The sequence below is a fragment of the Octopus sinensis genome, linkage group LG14 (genome assembly GCF_006345805.1).
Source record: "Octopus sinensis linkage group LG14, ASM634580v1, whole genome shotgun sequence".
In the NCBI taxonomy this organism is placed as follows: Eukaryota; Metazoa; Mollusca; class Cephalopoda; order Octopoda; family Octopodidae; genus Octopus; species Octopus sinensis.
This window is the reverse complement of record NC_043010.1, coordinates 67343622-67358612: the sequence shown is the minus strand read 5'-3', so window position 1 is coordinate 67358612 and position 14991 is coordinate 67343622. Positions and strand designations below refer to the sequence as shown.

General features: G+C 38.0%; 1 protein-coding gene across 3 annotated transcripts; it reads right to left on the bottom strand.

Annotated features, from left to right (window-relative positions):
* Positions 1-2502: 2502 nt before the first annotated feature.
* Positions 2503-14149, bottom strand: LOC115219466 (zinc finger protein 664-like). 3 transcript variants are annotated; one of them, XM_036509178.1, is made up of 2 exons: positions 13702-14149; positions 2503-4016 (listed from the first exon to the last, which is right to left on the bottom strand). In XM_036509178.1, exon 2 carries the CDS (start codon positions 3996-3998, stop codon positions 2775-2777), a length of 1224 nt encoding a protein of 407 aa, XP_036365071.1. In that variant the 5' UTR covers positions 3999-4016; positions 13702-14149; the 3' UTR covers positions 2503-2774. The 3 variants fall into 3 exon arrangements, with proteins under 3 accessions (XP_036365071.1, XP_036365072.1, XP_036365073.1); XM_036509179.1 differs by lacking the exon at positions 13702-14149 and adding an exon at positions 13282-13460; XM_036509180.1 differs by lacking the exon at positions 13702-14149 and adding an exon at positions 12410-12621.
* Between the last annotated feature and the right edge of the window lie 842 nt (positions 14150-14991).

The window sequence follows — 14991 nt, the reverse complement described above, 5'->3', positions numbered from 1 at the left end:
CTGGGAGATGGGGTTCATCTCTAATGGTGCTTAAGTATCTATCCAGCTGCAATTTGAATGATTCCACACTGCATCCTGATAGATTTCTGACATGTACCGGAATGGAGTTGAATAGTTGTGCTCCTCGAATTAATATTTATATTAATGAAAATAAAATAAAATAAAAAACATTATCAAGTAGTATGTAATATATAAAACATTACATAGCTTTATTGTACATCTGGTTAATAACACAATACATGGTTTGCACGAATTCCACATTAAAAAAAAAACACAGGAGCTATACTGCTACAGGTATGTATATCTATCTATATACATTTATGTCTATAGTCATACATGCATGTACATCAAAGTTTTTCCTTTCCAGCAGAAAAAAGCTACGGAATTGGTTCTTTCACTCATAGAAAAGATTAAGACAGAAATGCAAATGCTGAAAGAGAAAAGACAAAAAGGTGAGTCATTGAAGCAAAGTTTATTCCGATATTTTTTTTCTGCACCCTTCCAAATTTTGACCAGATCCTTACTCCATGTATATAGGTCAAACCATTGATAAATAGAAATGTTAGGATTGTAACAACTTTAAAAAAATTTTTTTTTATGATACTCCTCTCTTTTTTTTATTTTATTCCTTTTCCGTATGTAATTTCCTTTTAATATTATGAGTTGGATAATTTTACAAAGTCCAAAAAATTGCCATATATTTGATGTTTACAGAAAGATGGATTGTTTGGGTGTTTTTTTTTTATATTTTCAAGACATGAAGAGTAGTGTACCTTGCCTAAAGGGACATAACACATGACATAATTCAAGAAAATATTACTAAAATATCAAAACAATTCTTCGTTCTAGATTATCGTTTAACAATTTTTACAAATGATAGCTTTTAATCGGTGCCTTCCTGTTTATTTCAGGTTTGTGAGCATTGTCCCAAATAAATCTAATATATACATTAATGAATACACAAACCGGAGATTGCCTTTTTTTGGGTTTTGTTTTGAAATATTTTATAGTTTTGCATATTTTTTTTCCCATATGTTGGTTGTTACCAATAGAACTTATGTACCAAAAATAAATAAAATAACAATTAATATTAGATAAAACTAATACTCTTTGAATGACAGAGACAATCTGTTCCATTCTCACTTACATTAACAAAATATTCGACTGTGATGATTGAAATAAAGTAAAAAAAAAAAAAAAAAAAAAGATGGGAAATCTGTCAAAATTGCTTCCATGTCGTATTTTCATTTCAGTCAATACCTTGGAGAGTTGGAGGTGAAAGTATCATAAGCTGCATAGAATATTTAAACAAGACATACCAAAGTTAATAGTATAAATCGTATATTCACAGAGCTGGAACTCAAGAGAGAGAGAGAGAGTATCAAATTGAATATATTTAACAAAAAAAAAAAAAATTTTTTTTAATGCTTATATCCATTTTCTCATTTCCCATTGGATGTTTGCCAAAGTAGCTACCTCCATATATGAATTATAACCAGCTGGGATAGCTTTTCTATCACTAACCATCCCAGTTTAATGCAGGACTGGAGCATAATTTTTTTTTTGTTTCGTCTTTTTTTTTTAATGTAGGCAGTCAACCAGCATTGATCAGAGTAATGTTTCTAGTATAAAGATACCGTATGATGGATGTAACAAGGATTGAACTCACTGTGGTGCCTTAACTTAGGTCCCTATAAACAGTCTTAGATGGCATAAATTGCTCTATCCAGTTTTGGAGAGTGAAGTCACTAGAGTCATTTGTATTTAAAATATAAAAGATACGGCTTCCTTATTGTTGTTATTTAAGACATGTTATTCAATTGGTTTGTCAATAGAAATTATTAAAAAAAAAAAAAGGAATAATACAGGGGTATTATATTACAGTAGCAAGGGATTGTAAATGATGTTTAGCTCCTGGATCAGACTGGATCAAGCTGACCTGTAATCAAAAACCATTTCAGGTGTTACTATCCCATCTTTTTAGACATACATAAGACTGTATTATCTAATGTGAGCTTTCCTTACTTAAAATGATAGGGTGTAATTTGAGGGAGATTTGGTTGCTATTTCTAGTAGATCAAGCAACCATATAAATGCTCTCTTGGAAGGGAGGGTTACGGTGTATGGTAACTAGAGAGAATTCTAATACTGTATGGTCATGAGGTAGTGTTGTAACAGTTGCAGCAGGATTGTAACACTGCACATTAGTAAGATGTAATACTATTTGTATTGCAGTAAGATTTACACTAGTACTTCATTTTAAATTATTCACCCGTTCTCATAAGAAAATTTCATCATAATTCTGAGGAAAAAAAAAAAGTATTTCTGACATACAAAATACAAAAAAAAAAAAGAAAAAAAAGTGAAGTATTTCTCAAAATACTCATATTTAATCTTTTTTGCAAATTTGGCCAGATCAGTTTTCATGCTACACTGAGAAAATGAGTTCTTTACAATCATTTCCAAATAGATATATATATCTATATATCTTTTTATATATGCAGAGAGAGAGAAGTGACAAAGTGTTATATAACATTGTTGCACAACACAAGAAGTTAGGTTGGATACCAATGGATATTCTTAGTAACAGAGATGTAACAGAAGTACCTTGGTATAGATCTGTGACCATTACAAACTGTTTAATTCTCTATTGCACAGTATACCAACTGTGGTGGGATGGAGGGGTTAGGCAGAGCACTTCACTGTGTAATTTGATGAGCTGGATTCAGGTAGTATTTTACAAAAAAAAAAAAAAAAAAAAATCACCATGATGTTTACCAATAATAAATTTTCAGCAGTGGAGAGTCTTCTGTTAATGCAGCAGATAAATCCTGTGAATCCGATGTAACATCTTCAGAAACTGTGGGTGGCAAATCAATGGAACACTCGACTTTTTCTTCCTCTTTCACCTCAGCTGTCTCTTTGTTGTCCTCGCTCAGAGCAGCGGAACTTTGCTTCACATTAATATTTGATAGAATTTGGTCAGAGTGTATTTTAGTATGGCGTAACAAATTACAGTTAGTGGAGAAAGATTTACCACAGATATCACATATATACGGCCTCTCAGTGGTGTGCGTCCACTCGTGACGTCGGAGGTTGGTACTGGTGGAGAAGGATTTCAGACAGACAGAACACTGATACGGTCTCTCGTTTGAATGAGTCTGAATGTGACGCTTCAACTGGAAATTGTCTGGGAAGGATTTGTCGCACATGTCACACATGAACGGTTTCTGATCTGTATGAGTCCAAATGTGGTGTTTCAGGTGTGTGCTGGTGGAGAAACTCTTTTCGCAGATGACACAACGAAAAGGTTTCTCCGACGTGTGAGTCCGTAAATGGCGCTGTAGATGGGAACCGTCGGAAAACATCTTCTGACAGATTGAACAGGTGAATGGCTTCACGCCTGTGTGAATTCGTGTGTGGATCTTAAGTGAAGATGAGGTTGTAAATGCAATGCCACAAACGTCACACTGAAAGGGTCTTTCGCCCGTGTGCCGCCTAATATGAGTTTTTAAATTCGTAGAGGTCGAGAAAGTTTGATGGCAGTAACCACACTCGTACGGCTTTTCGCCCGTGTGCGTTCTGGTATGGATGCGCAAATCTGAACTGCAGGCAAAACATTTACAGCAATAGTCACACTTGTACGGTTTCTCGCCGGTGTGTGATCTTGTATGAAGCTTTAATTGTGAAAACTTAGCATATGCTTTCGAGCAAATGCCGCACTCAAAGGGTTTCTTTACTGAATGTGTTTTAATGTGTTTTTGCAAGAGGGCAGAATCATTGAAAGATTTTTTACAAACAGTACAAGTGAGAGGATCGATAACTTCGGTCATCGCAGTTGTCTCTTTATCCGCATCTCCAGCTGACGAAGTCTCGTTCATATTTTTCGCACTACTTTTTTCACTCTCTGTAAAATTCCCTTCCACGGATGCTTCAGAATTGGAAGTTGTCAGAGAAGACATCAAATCTCCATCTGCAGCTTGCTCCATCATTGACATCTTTCACAGGTTTGTTTTCTGAAAAGAGAAACTCATATTTAGTGGCCAGTCACAGAAACTATCATCTATTATATTTTTACTCATATTAAATCACATTTTCATGAACAACAGTAGCAATAAGTGTAAGTTTCCAACCAGTCAATTACTGGTTCACCAAACTGGTGAGGATGTAAAAGATATAATCTGCATAACTCATAAAACCTCAAGTAATTTTCATTTGGAAACATGGATTTATCAGATATCTTACACATATAAATCACTAAGACACACACACACAAACAGCTTCCATACAGTTTCTTATTTCTTTATTGCCCACAAGGGGCTACACACAGAGGGGACAAACAAAGACAGACAAACAGATTTAGTCGATTATATTGACCCCAGTGCATTACTGGTACTTATTTAATCAACCCCAAAAGGATGAAAGGCAAAGTCGACCTCAGCGCAATTTGAACTCAGAACGTAGCGGCAGATGAAATGCTGCTAAGCATTTCACCTGGCGTGCTAACATTTCTGCTAGCTCACTGCCTTCCATACAGCTTCTGTCAACTAAAATCCACTCACCAATCCAAAGCTACAGAAGAAGACACTTTCTTAAGATGGTATGAAACCCAGAAACGTAAGTAAAAAATTATACAACCATATCTACATCTGTCATATGTTCTACACTATTTACATCAATCAAACCAAACAAATATTCAAAACAGTTGGTTGATGAGGCACTTGCCAAGGGATGGCACACAGCCTCATTTGTTATTGAAGTCAGCTGCCATGGCTTTCCAGCTAGATTGGTGTGTTATTTCCTGCAGAAGATTGGTCTGGAACCCAGACAAAGAAAGCCACCAAGGAGATAAGCATGGCAGCTGAAAGCAGCTTGAGGTGGCTGTGATTGACAAGAGCCCACAGGTGGGACCCTTCTTCAAGTGAAGATTGAATCCTTGTACCCCTTTCAGGTTAAGCATACAGGCTAAGGGACAAAATGCTTGTGACCCCAAGAACTCGCAATACCTGCAGTTAGCTGTATGAGATGAAGCACCCCTGATGTTTATTTCATCTCATAATTTTAAAACAAACATTTCCAAATGTAACTGGATGAAGAACATTCAATGAAGTCACCAAAATTCCTGCTACCAGAGTGTACAGAGGGATGTATGGGTTCAGGATTAGATAGATAATTAGATATATAGATGGATGGAAAGATGGCTGTGTGTGTGTGTGTGTGTGTGCAAGTATTGTAGATTTAAAAAGGCGGCGAGCTGGCAGAAACGTTAGCATGCCGGGCAAAATGCTTAGCGGTATCTCGCCTGCTGCTGCGTTCTGAGTTCAAATTCGACCGAGGTCGACTTTGCCTTTCATCCTTTCAGGGTTGGTTAAATAAGTACCAGTTATGTACTGGGGTCGATATAATCGACTTAATCCGTTTGTCCTTGTTTGTCCTCTGTGTTTAGCCCCTTGTGGGCAGTAAAGAAATAAGTATTGTAGATTTATGAGTGATTCTTTTATTGCCTTCAGCCATTGGACAGTGGTCATCCTCATCATCAGTACTTGACCAGTGCTTTTTTTTTTTTTTTACCTCAAAGAACGAAAAGCAAATGCAATCCGGAAAGGGTTTGAACTCGGAATGGAAGAGGGACATGGATAAATGAATTACACTGCAAGACACTATGACTGATGCTCTACAGATTCTGCCAGACACTGTACATATATTGTTTATAACAATAGCATTAAACTAGAGAAACTGTTTAATAGCATAAATTATCAAATGCCACATGAGATACTACCCCATCTGAGAGAGCACTTCTACAAAACATTCAAGAATTCTAGAATGCACATGCACTTCTGGCATTCCATCAGTTACGACGATGAGGGTTCCAGTTAATTTGATCAACAGAACAGCCTGCTCGTGAAATTAACGTGCAAGTGGTTGAGTGCTCCACAGACACGTGTACCTTTAACGTAGTTCTAAGAGTGATTCAGTGTGACACAGAATGTGACATGGTTGGCCCCTTTGAAACACAGGTACAATTCATTTTTGCCAGCTGAGTAGATTGGAGCAATGTGAAATAAAGTGTCTTATTGAAGGACACAACGCATCACCAGGAATTGAACCCACAAACTTAAAATTGTGAGTTGAATACCCTAACCACTAAGCCACATGCTTTTATAATGCATATGCACCTCCCACAGAAAAAAAAGCCACCCAAATGATTGTCATGAAGTTATTCAACAACACATTCCAACCTCTTGTGTCACATACAAGATAATCATCATCATTGTTGTTTAACGTCCGCTTTCCTTGCTAGCATGGGTTGGATGATTTGACTGAGGACTTGCGAACCAGATGGCTGCACCAGGCTCCAATCTTGACCTGGCAGAGTTTCTACTGCTGGATGCCCTTGCTAATGCCAACCACTCCGAGAGTGTAGTGGGTGCTTTTACGTGCCACCAGCACAAGGATCAGTCAGACAGTACTGGCAATGGCCACACTCAAATAATGTTTTTTACGTGCCACCTGCACAGGAGCCAGTCCAGCAGTACTGGCAACGACCTCGCTCGAATGCTTTTTGACGTGCCACTGGCACAAGTGCTAGTAAGGCAGCACTGGTAACGATCACACTCGAATGGTGCTTTTTACGTGGCACCAAATTCTTAGTTTTTTTTGGGGGGGGCGGTTGCCACCACAAGCACAGTGGCTTCTGTTCAGTGTAGCTGGCTGGACCTGTACCAACTCCTCACAGGCCCAAACAGTGTCACTCATCTTTGTTCTGGTCATCCATATAAGTTCGTGTGCAGAGGCAGCACCATGCCAGATGTGGGTGGAGGTAGTATTTGACTGTAAGTCTTATTAGAATTTTGTGAGGTGTCAGAAACTAATTTGGAAGCTGAAGTATTTTCTGGGCTTAAAGAGGAAAGCCAGTCTGTAAGATGAAATTTTTGTGTTGTGACCCCAGGAGTAATCACTAGTGATTATGAGGCCCTTCCATCAACTACTTTGATTTCACCAGGTTCAAAGGGCCTGCAAACTCCAAGGGGACAACTGCTTCCTTCAGACTACACACTGTTAAAAAACAAGCAAATAAAAGTATAGAAAATGGCATTTTATTTTCTATAGCAATGGTTCTGAACCAGGGTCCATATAAGATTTTCTTAAAAATTCATCATCATCATTCTTTATCATCTATTTTCCATTGTGCAATAAATTCGTTATACTTCTGGCAGATTTTCCACGGCCAGATGCCCTTCCTGTTGCCAACCCTCACCTGTTTCTAAGTAAGGTAACCGGGGGCTGCCAAGCTTGTGGTGGGCAGTAGCTAACCAATGGGACACAGGGGTCCCTCCCACCGTCAGAGGTAACCCGTAGCGCCCATATCTTACGCCAATCTGAATGGACTTATAACTCGTGACTGCTACCTCCCGTGTTTTTTCTGCCACTTTTTACAGCAGCACTGAAGTGTCCTCTCCAGTTTTGCACAGGCCTGGGCTAGAAATAAGAAAATCCTGGGTATTAAGTAAGGCAATATTTCTTCATAACCCATGCCAGCATCAACGACTGACATTAAACGATGATGAATGATGGACATGTTCTTGTGGAAGACTGGAAGCTAGCAACACTGCATGTATGATGGAGATGCTTATTTAGTAATGCAAGATGTCAACATCAGGAGACACAAATAAACATGTAACATGTAAGGGGCACATGTGCCAGTGACACAAAATGCACCCACTACACTCATGGAGTAGTTAGCATTAGGAAGGGCATCCAATCATAGAAACTAAGCCAAACCAGACTGGAACCTGGTACGGCTCCCCTGCTTACCAATTCCAGTCAAACCATCTGACCCATGGTAGCATGGAAAATGGACACTAAATGATAATGATGATGTGTCTGAATAATATATGTGTATGTGTGTGTGCACACACCTAAATTTTAAATCTGGATTTTTTTTGGTTTAAATTGATGTTAATTGATTGATATCAATTTTCTACCCTCATTATTTTAATTATATATATATATATATATATATATATATATATATTATATATAGGCATGTGATGGGTAAATTGTCGTCATCTTATGTTTTTAATTTTGTGCATGCACATTGTTTGTTTTTGATTTTGTCGACTACACAGTATAGTAGGGTCAGTTGGGCACTGTCTGTGAGAAAAGCAGCACCATGACACAATTCACTTTGTTAGAAATTTGGAAACGACATGCTGCGCTGCTTGGCATTCATGCTGGAAGCTTCAATACGCACATTTCAGAGTGTTTGGGCGTCAATCTGAGGAGAGTGCAGAGGATTCGGAAAGAGGTGGATGAATCTAATGGTGACTACGAAGGTATGGCAGCTTGGAAAACTCATTCTGATAAGAAAAGAACTCCTGAATTTGTTGGTGAGATCCAGGCCATGATTGACAATGATCCCTCAAAGTCAATCAGGTCCATCACTAGGGACATGGAAGTGTCTGAATTTCTTATTAGGCAAGTAGTGCATGAAGATACAGTATTCCTCATATAAGATGAGAAAGGGCCAATTTTTATCCCAAGCCATCAAGGACAAGAGGAAAGACCATACTACAAAGCTTTTGAAAAAACTCAAGCATCTCCTCCAACCGAACATGCTTTGGTTTTTCTGCCAGAATCAGATGCTGAACACACAAAACAACCATCGGCTTGTTGTGTTCCAAAAAGTATGTACCGATAATGATAAAAATCTAACATCTAGTTAACATCATGGTGTTTGGAGTGATCACTAGTGATGGCAATGTTATGCCTCCATTCATCTTTATATATAACACCATACCTCAAACATGTGAAGGCGCATGGCTCAGTGGTTAGAGCGTCGAGCTTACGATCGTGAGGTTGTGAGCTCGAATCCCGGACCGGGCTGTGTGTTGTATTCTTGGGCAAGACACTTTATTTCATGTTGCTCCAGTTCACTCAGCTGTGAAATGAGTTGCGACGTCACTGGTGCCAAGCTGTATCAGTCTTTGCCTTTCCCTTGGATAACACTGGTGGCGTGGAGAGGGGAGGCTGGTATGCATGGGCGACTGCTGGTCTTCCATAAACAACCTTGCCCGGACTTGTGTCTAGGAGGGTAACTTTCTAGGTGCAATCCCATGGTCATTCATGACCGAAGGGGGTCTTTTACCTCAAACATTTAATCACATATAAGTAGTACCATGGTTTCTAAACATATAAAAGTATATACATAGAAACACACAAAGTAAAAATATATATGCGAATAAAATACAAATATATAGAAGAGCCTATCAAAAAGGTGTATATATAAAGCTATAAATGATGGAGAAATATTATGATGAACATAATTTAACAATCAACATCAAAATACCACAACAAATTTGTTTCAATGGCCCCAAAACATGTAAATAGCTCATCTTGATCAAAAGACTGCAATCCATATTGCTCCAGTCCACTCAGCTGTAAAAGGGTACACCCTACAACGAAATGATCTTTCAATCAGAGTAAATGATGCCCTGCTTCACTAGCCAGTAAGCAAAAGTAACAACAATGTAAGTGCATTGTGACCAGTAGTGTATAACAACATCCAATAGGCTGGTTGATAACATATCATCATCACTGTTTACTGTCTGTCTTCCATGCATGCATGGGTAGGACGGTTGACAGGAACCAGCCAGGTAGAAGATTAATCCAGGTTACTGTATCTGTTTTGGTAAGGTTTTTACAGCTGGATGCCCTTTCTAACACCAACCACTCTGCGCAGTGGACTCAGTACTTTTTACATGTCGCTAGCACAGGTGAGGTCAGTTTTGGCATGGTTTTTACAACTGGATACCCTTCCAGATGCCAACCACTTTACAGTGTGGACTGTTTTTACATAGCACCAGCACTGACAGGGTCACCAAGTATATATATATATCTTTTATCTATTACTTGTTTCAGTCATTAGACTGTGGCCATGCTGGGGCCCCACCTCGAAGAATTTTTCGTCAAATGAATTGACCCCAGTACTTAATGGATTTCTGCTTTTGTTAAGCTTGATACTTCTTCTATCAGCCTCTTTTGCTCAACTGCTAAGTTACAGGGATATAAACACATTAACGCTGGTTGTCAAGTGGTGATGGGCAGACACAAAGACACATGCACACATTGATATATACATATACACACACACATATATATATATATACACACACACACAGAGAAAGTGAGAGAGATATATTCAAATGTCTGATGTCAAATAAGTCAACATCAAATCAACAGTGTCAAATAAGCAGGGCAAAAACAGCTGAGCCAAAACATCAATCCTGGTTCTTCTACCACTGCTCTCTTTCTGTTCACCGTCTCAGTCACTTGCCTTGAACAAACAAACAAACACATTACAGAACAGTGAAGACCCTCACAGTTTTGCAAAGTTACAAAACTATCTCACAAATGTTTGCCTTCATGACAAAAAGCACACCCCTACATTCTAAACTGGTTGACAACCAAGAAGAGACAACACAGGGTTGAAAGGATTCCGCAGTCTTGTCGACAACAACATACTAGTACAATGACAACACACTGCACACTCTAGTTCAGTGGTTCTCAATCAGGGTGCATATAACCCTTAGGGGTCTGGGGGAGGCAGGGCATGTAAGATTTTGTTGTTAAAATCTATGTGCAGTAAACTGGTTATATTTCTACAATACACAAAATATTAAAACTTTTTTTTTAGACAATTCCCAATAACATTTAACTATAAGAATATAAAAGGATTTTTTAGAATATTAAATGGCTATGAGAGTCCATGGTGGAGGTGTGTAGCTTAGTGGTTAGGGTGTTAGCACCATGATCGTAAAATTATGATTTCGATTCCTGGACAGGGCGACGCGTTGTGTTCTTGAGCAAAACACTTCATTTCACGTTGCTCCAGTCCACTCAGCTGTCAAAAATGAGTAACGCTGCGATGGACTGGCATCCCGTCCAGCTGGGGTACACATATGCCATTGAAACCAGGAAACCGAGCCCATGAGCCTGGCTAGGCTTTAAAAAGGGCGCATTTATTTATTTATTTATGAGGGTCCATGTGAATAAAATAGGAATCGGGGGTGTGGCGGGCATTGGTAAAAATTGGTTGAGAACCATTACAAGAAAAAAGAGCAGGAAAAAATCCCCCACCATGACTCAATATTTTGAGAGGGGTCAGTAGCATTATGTCAGGTATTGAGAGGTTAAAGTATGACAGAGGTACAAGTGCAGGTACCTTGTTAGAGAGAAAATACATGGCTACCCCACAGTATAGAAGGGTAAATGGGGGTAGCTGGGACTAACAAATAAATAAAAACTTTATCATTATTATGTTGATATTTTTGTACATAAAAGGTTTTTACATAAACTTATAATGGCTGGTTTTAATTTAAATGTGAACACTTAAAAACATAATCCGATGATTTTGTTCCACAGAATCAAAGGCTGCTTTGGTAGCTAAGTTATCAAAAGTTCTGGGAAGAAATATTAAACTGATGTAAACACATAATTTTTTTATGCCAATTTCTTCTAGAGACCCAAGGGCTGATGCCTAACTCTAACTTTTTTTTATGGCCTTATCAGACATGGAAAGGCAACACGCACGATCCTTTTTAGAAAGTCCAAGAAAAGTGGGAGACAGTGAAGGTGTTTTTCCTCAGACCTTGCTAAAGGTACTTAATGTGTTAAACTAGACTTTGAATTAAGCTTAGCACCCATTGATATGACTCTTTCCCAGGATAGGACACCCAAATAACAATATTCTTTCCTGACAGCTGTGTGAAACGAAGAACATTAGAACTGTGGTACCCTCAGGCAACAACGTGTTTGGAAATTATTCGAACTCGATAATTACGAGGTGATGATGTTAATTCATACCGTATCTAATCAGTTATCGAACACATACTTTTTTTTACCTTTATTCCTGCCATCGTATTTCTGCAACTTTTCGACGACAACAAAAAAAAATAATAAATATTAATAATAATAATAATTCTTTAAAATTCTGTCTCGATCAAAAGCTATAAAACAACTGACAGATATGTTAAGATCATTTATTGGTTTATATTTATATAAAAAAATATTGTCTGATTCAGCAATTTGTTTGTGTTCGACGTTGTCAAAATGCATCGGCAATTGTTGATGAGAGAAAACATGATTTTTCTGGTGTTCATAGATGTCACGATGTTATATACCGCCTGATCTAGCACCATCACCTCCACTGTCACCCACAAGCACCTCCAAATGGCTAATAATTTATACAATTGACGAATTGAAGCGATTCCGTCAAAATGGCTAAGTAACAACAGCAAAACGAATCGAATTTAAAAGTTGATGTCTCAGCTGTAAGAGGGTATATAAAAGTAGCAAGATTCAATACCTTTTTCTCAAGGACATCGGAGCAAAAAAATTAAGTAATTACCTGAGGATTTATGCTAAAAGATAGCGGTTCATAATCTCCCTGACAAACACTCGTTCACATGCATATACGCACATGGGGGGGTTTTCACCGGTTATATAAATCCCGTCGATTTTTAGCTTCGGTTCTAATCAGGTTAATATTTTGCTAACGACCTTAATCTTATCTCCTGTCGCCTATTTACAAGATTAAAAAGAAATATATATATATATAAAATACAGCCCCGCCACCAGCACCACCACCGCTTGCTTCTTCCATTTAAACTCCAAATATGAATGTATCTTATTTAGTTTATGTTACCAGTTTTGTTTCACCTCTAAAACATGTCATACGCCCTTCGTCTAGGAACGGTTTTTGTGCATGTCAGCAGAAGATGAACGGAATAGGAGAGAGACGGTGGCAGCGGGGGGGGGGGACGAGACATTAAAAAAAAGGATCCTGTCTACTACGGTGCTGTCCATTTCCCCCGTTAAGTGACTTGTCCACCGAGACAGCACGGTCAACTCAAGCAACAAGGTCATCCCTACGATCGTCAAATATCCTTTCTCCATCTCCAAACATGCGAAGATTTTTTCTCTCCAAACGGGGAACATCACAACTAAAATAATAATCTTAAGGGGTCACTTGCACGTTGACAAGAAATTTTTCGTTTCTTTATCGGTTACGAAACAATAACAGAACTTAGTTTTATTTTAGAAGACATCTACAAAGTATTTGGCATTTATATTTTCTATAGAATAGCCGGAATTTCTTTAATAATAATTATTTTTAATAAACCCTCATTATTCCTCCCCCCCCTATTTTTTTGACCATAAATCCAACATGGCGGACAGGATCTGAATCTGACTTAATAGAATCCGTACTAAAAGACTTACCAAGTCATTCCTTCGTACATCTGCTTCTTTGATGGAACCCGCCTCTGTCCTCGTCTTCCTAGAAACTACTAACCTACAATTTCCAACTTGGCATTAAAACCGTCGCAACCTCAACCAACCACAAGTCCAGGAGGCCCCCGGGGGACCCAAACGGCTCTGCCCTTCCTACTTTACAAGACTAATCAATAAATATATAAACAAAATAAATGAAAACTGTGTCATCTAACACATACATATACATACATATATATATATAGGTATATATATATATACATGCATGTGTATAGATATGAATGTATGTGTATATGTAATTGTGTGTGTGTGTGACAGATTTATGTATGTTTATGCGTGGCTAGTTTGTGTATTTGTGTATGCATGCACACAAGAAAAGATGAAGGAGGAGGAAAACAAAAAACATACCCGGAGACGGCACACAGGTAAATATGTGAGTATAGCAGTTCAATAGTGAACTGGTGAAAACATGTCATAGAGTGTCTTGGGTTATTTTCCAGAATAAAGGGGACCAAGTGTCGCTGGCTTCGACGACACCGACAGACAGATTGAAAGGGAGTGTTTAAAAGAGCACTGATATATAATGTTATCGATGTATATATGTATATGTATATATATATGTATATACATACATAGGAAAATATATAAACATAAATGGCAACAGCGTGTGAGGAATTAATTAGCAAACAACAGGTAGGTGACCCTTCCGATGAGAAAAGTTCACATTGAGCTTTGGATATAAATAAATAAATAAATAAATAAGATTAATAATGTGGAGAAAAAAAGAGAGAGAGAGAGAGAGCAGTGTAGGTTTCGTCTCTCGCTCTCTTTGTTAGAAGCTTAACGTTAAGACCATTCATCGGTGTTTAACGAAAAGTAGTTTCCCCTGTCAAATATTTCCCCCTGGCAACTATTTCGTGTTCTTTGGAGTACAAGGCTGTTTTTGTATATGTGTTTTCGTTACAAACACACTCGAACATTTACTTCTGTGTGTGATGTGTATATGGGTGGGTGTGCGTGTATAATTTTAATGTCAGCATGTTTCACAATTTTATATGTATATATATATATGCACACACACACACACACACACATATATAGTTGAAATTTATAGAACAAAAGACGAAGATAGGTGTATGAAAACTAAGCAAGTGTATTAGTTTGACGCTCGGGGAAAATGAAAAAGTCTTTTACGTTTCGAGCCTACGCTCTTCAGTAGAAAAGAATAAGAGAAGATGAACAGAGAGAGAGAATGAAAAATATTTGTAGAGTTCAGTGGTCCAGTACGACAAAGATATATATATATATATATGCAAGGACTTGGGAACAGGGTGTTCGGTGGGTACCCTTGCATCCCCTAAAATTTTGTGGATGCACAAAATTCAAAATTGCACCCCTTACTTACCTTTTCTAGACTTAGAAAATAGTGTTCAAAAATTGATCTGTAAAAAGTTACTTGAAGTTCGGTTTCTTTACAAAATAAGAACAAATAGCTGAAATAAATAAAAACACACACCCCGTCCAAATCCCTAGAGTGGCTGTGTTGTAAGAAGCTTGCTTACGAACATGGTTCCAGGTTCAGTCCCACTGCGTGGCACCTTGGACAAGTGTCTTCTACTATAGCCTCGGGCCAATATATGTATATATATATATATTATTTCTTTACTACCCACAAGGGGCTAAACACAGAGGGGACAA

Excerpts from the sequence above, each read along its gene's own strand:
- LOC115219466 (XM_036509178.1), bottom strand. The coding sequence starts at position 3,998 with ATGTCAATGATGGAGCAAGCTGCAGATGGAGATTTGATGTCTTCTCTG.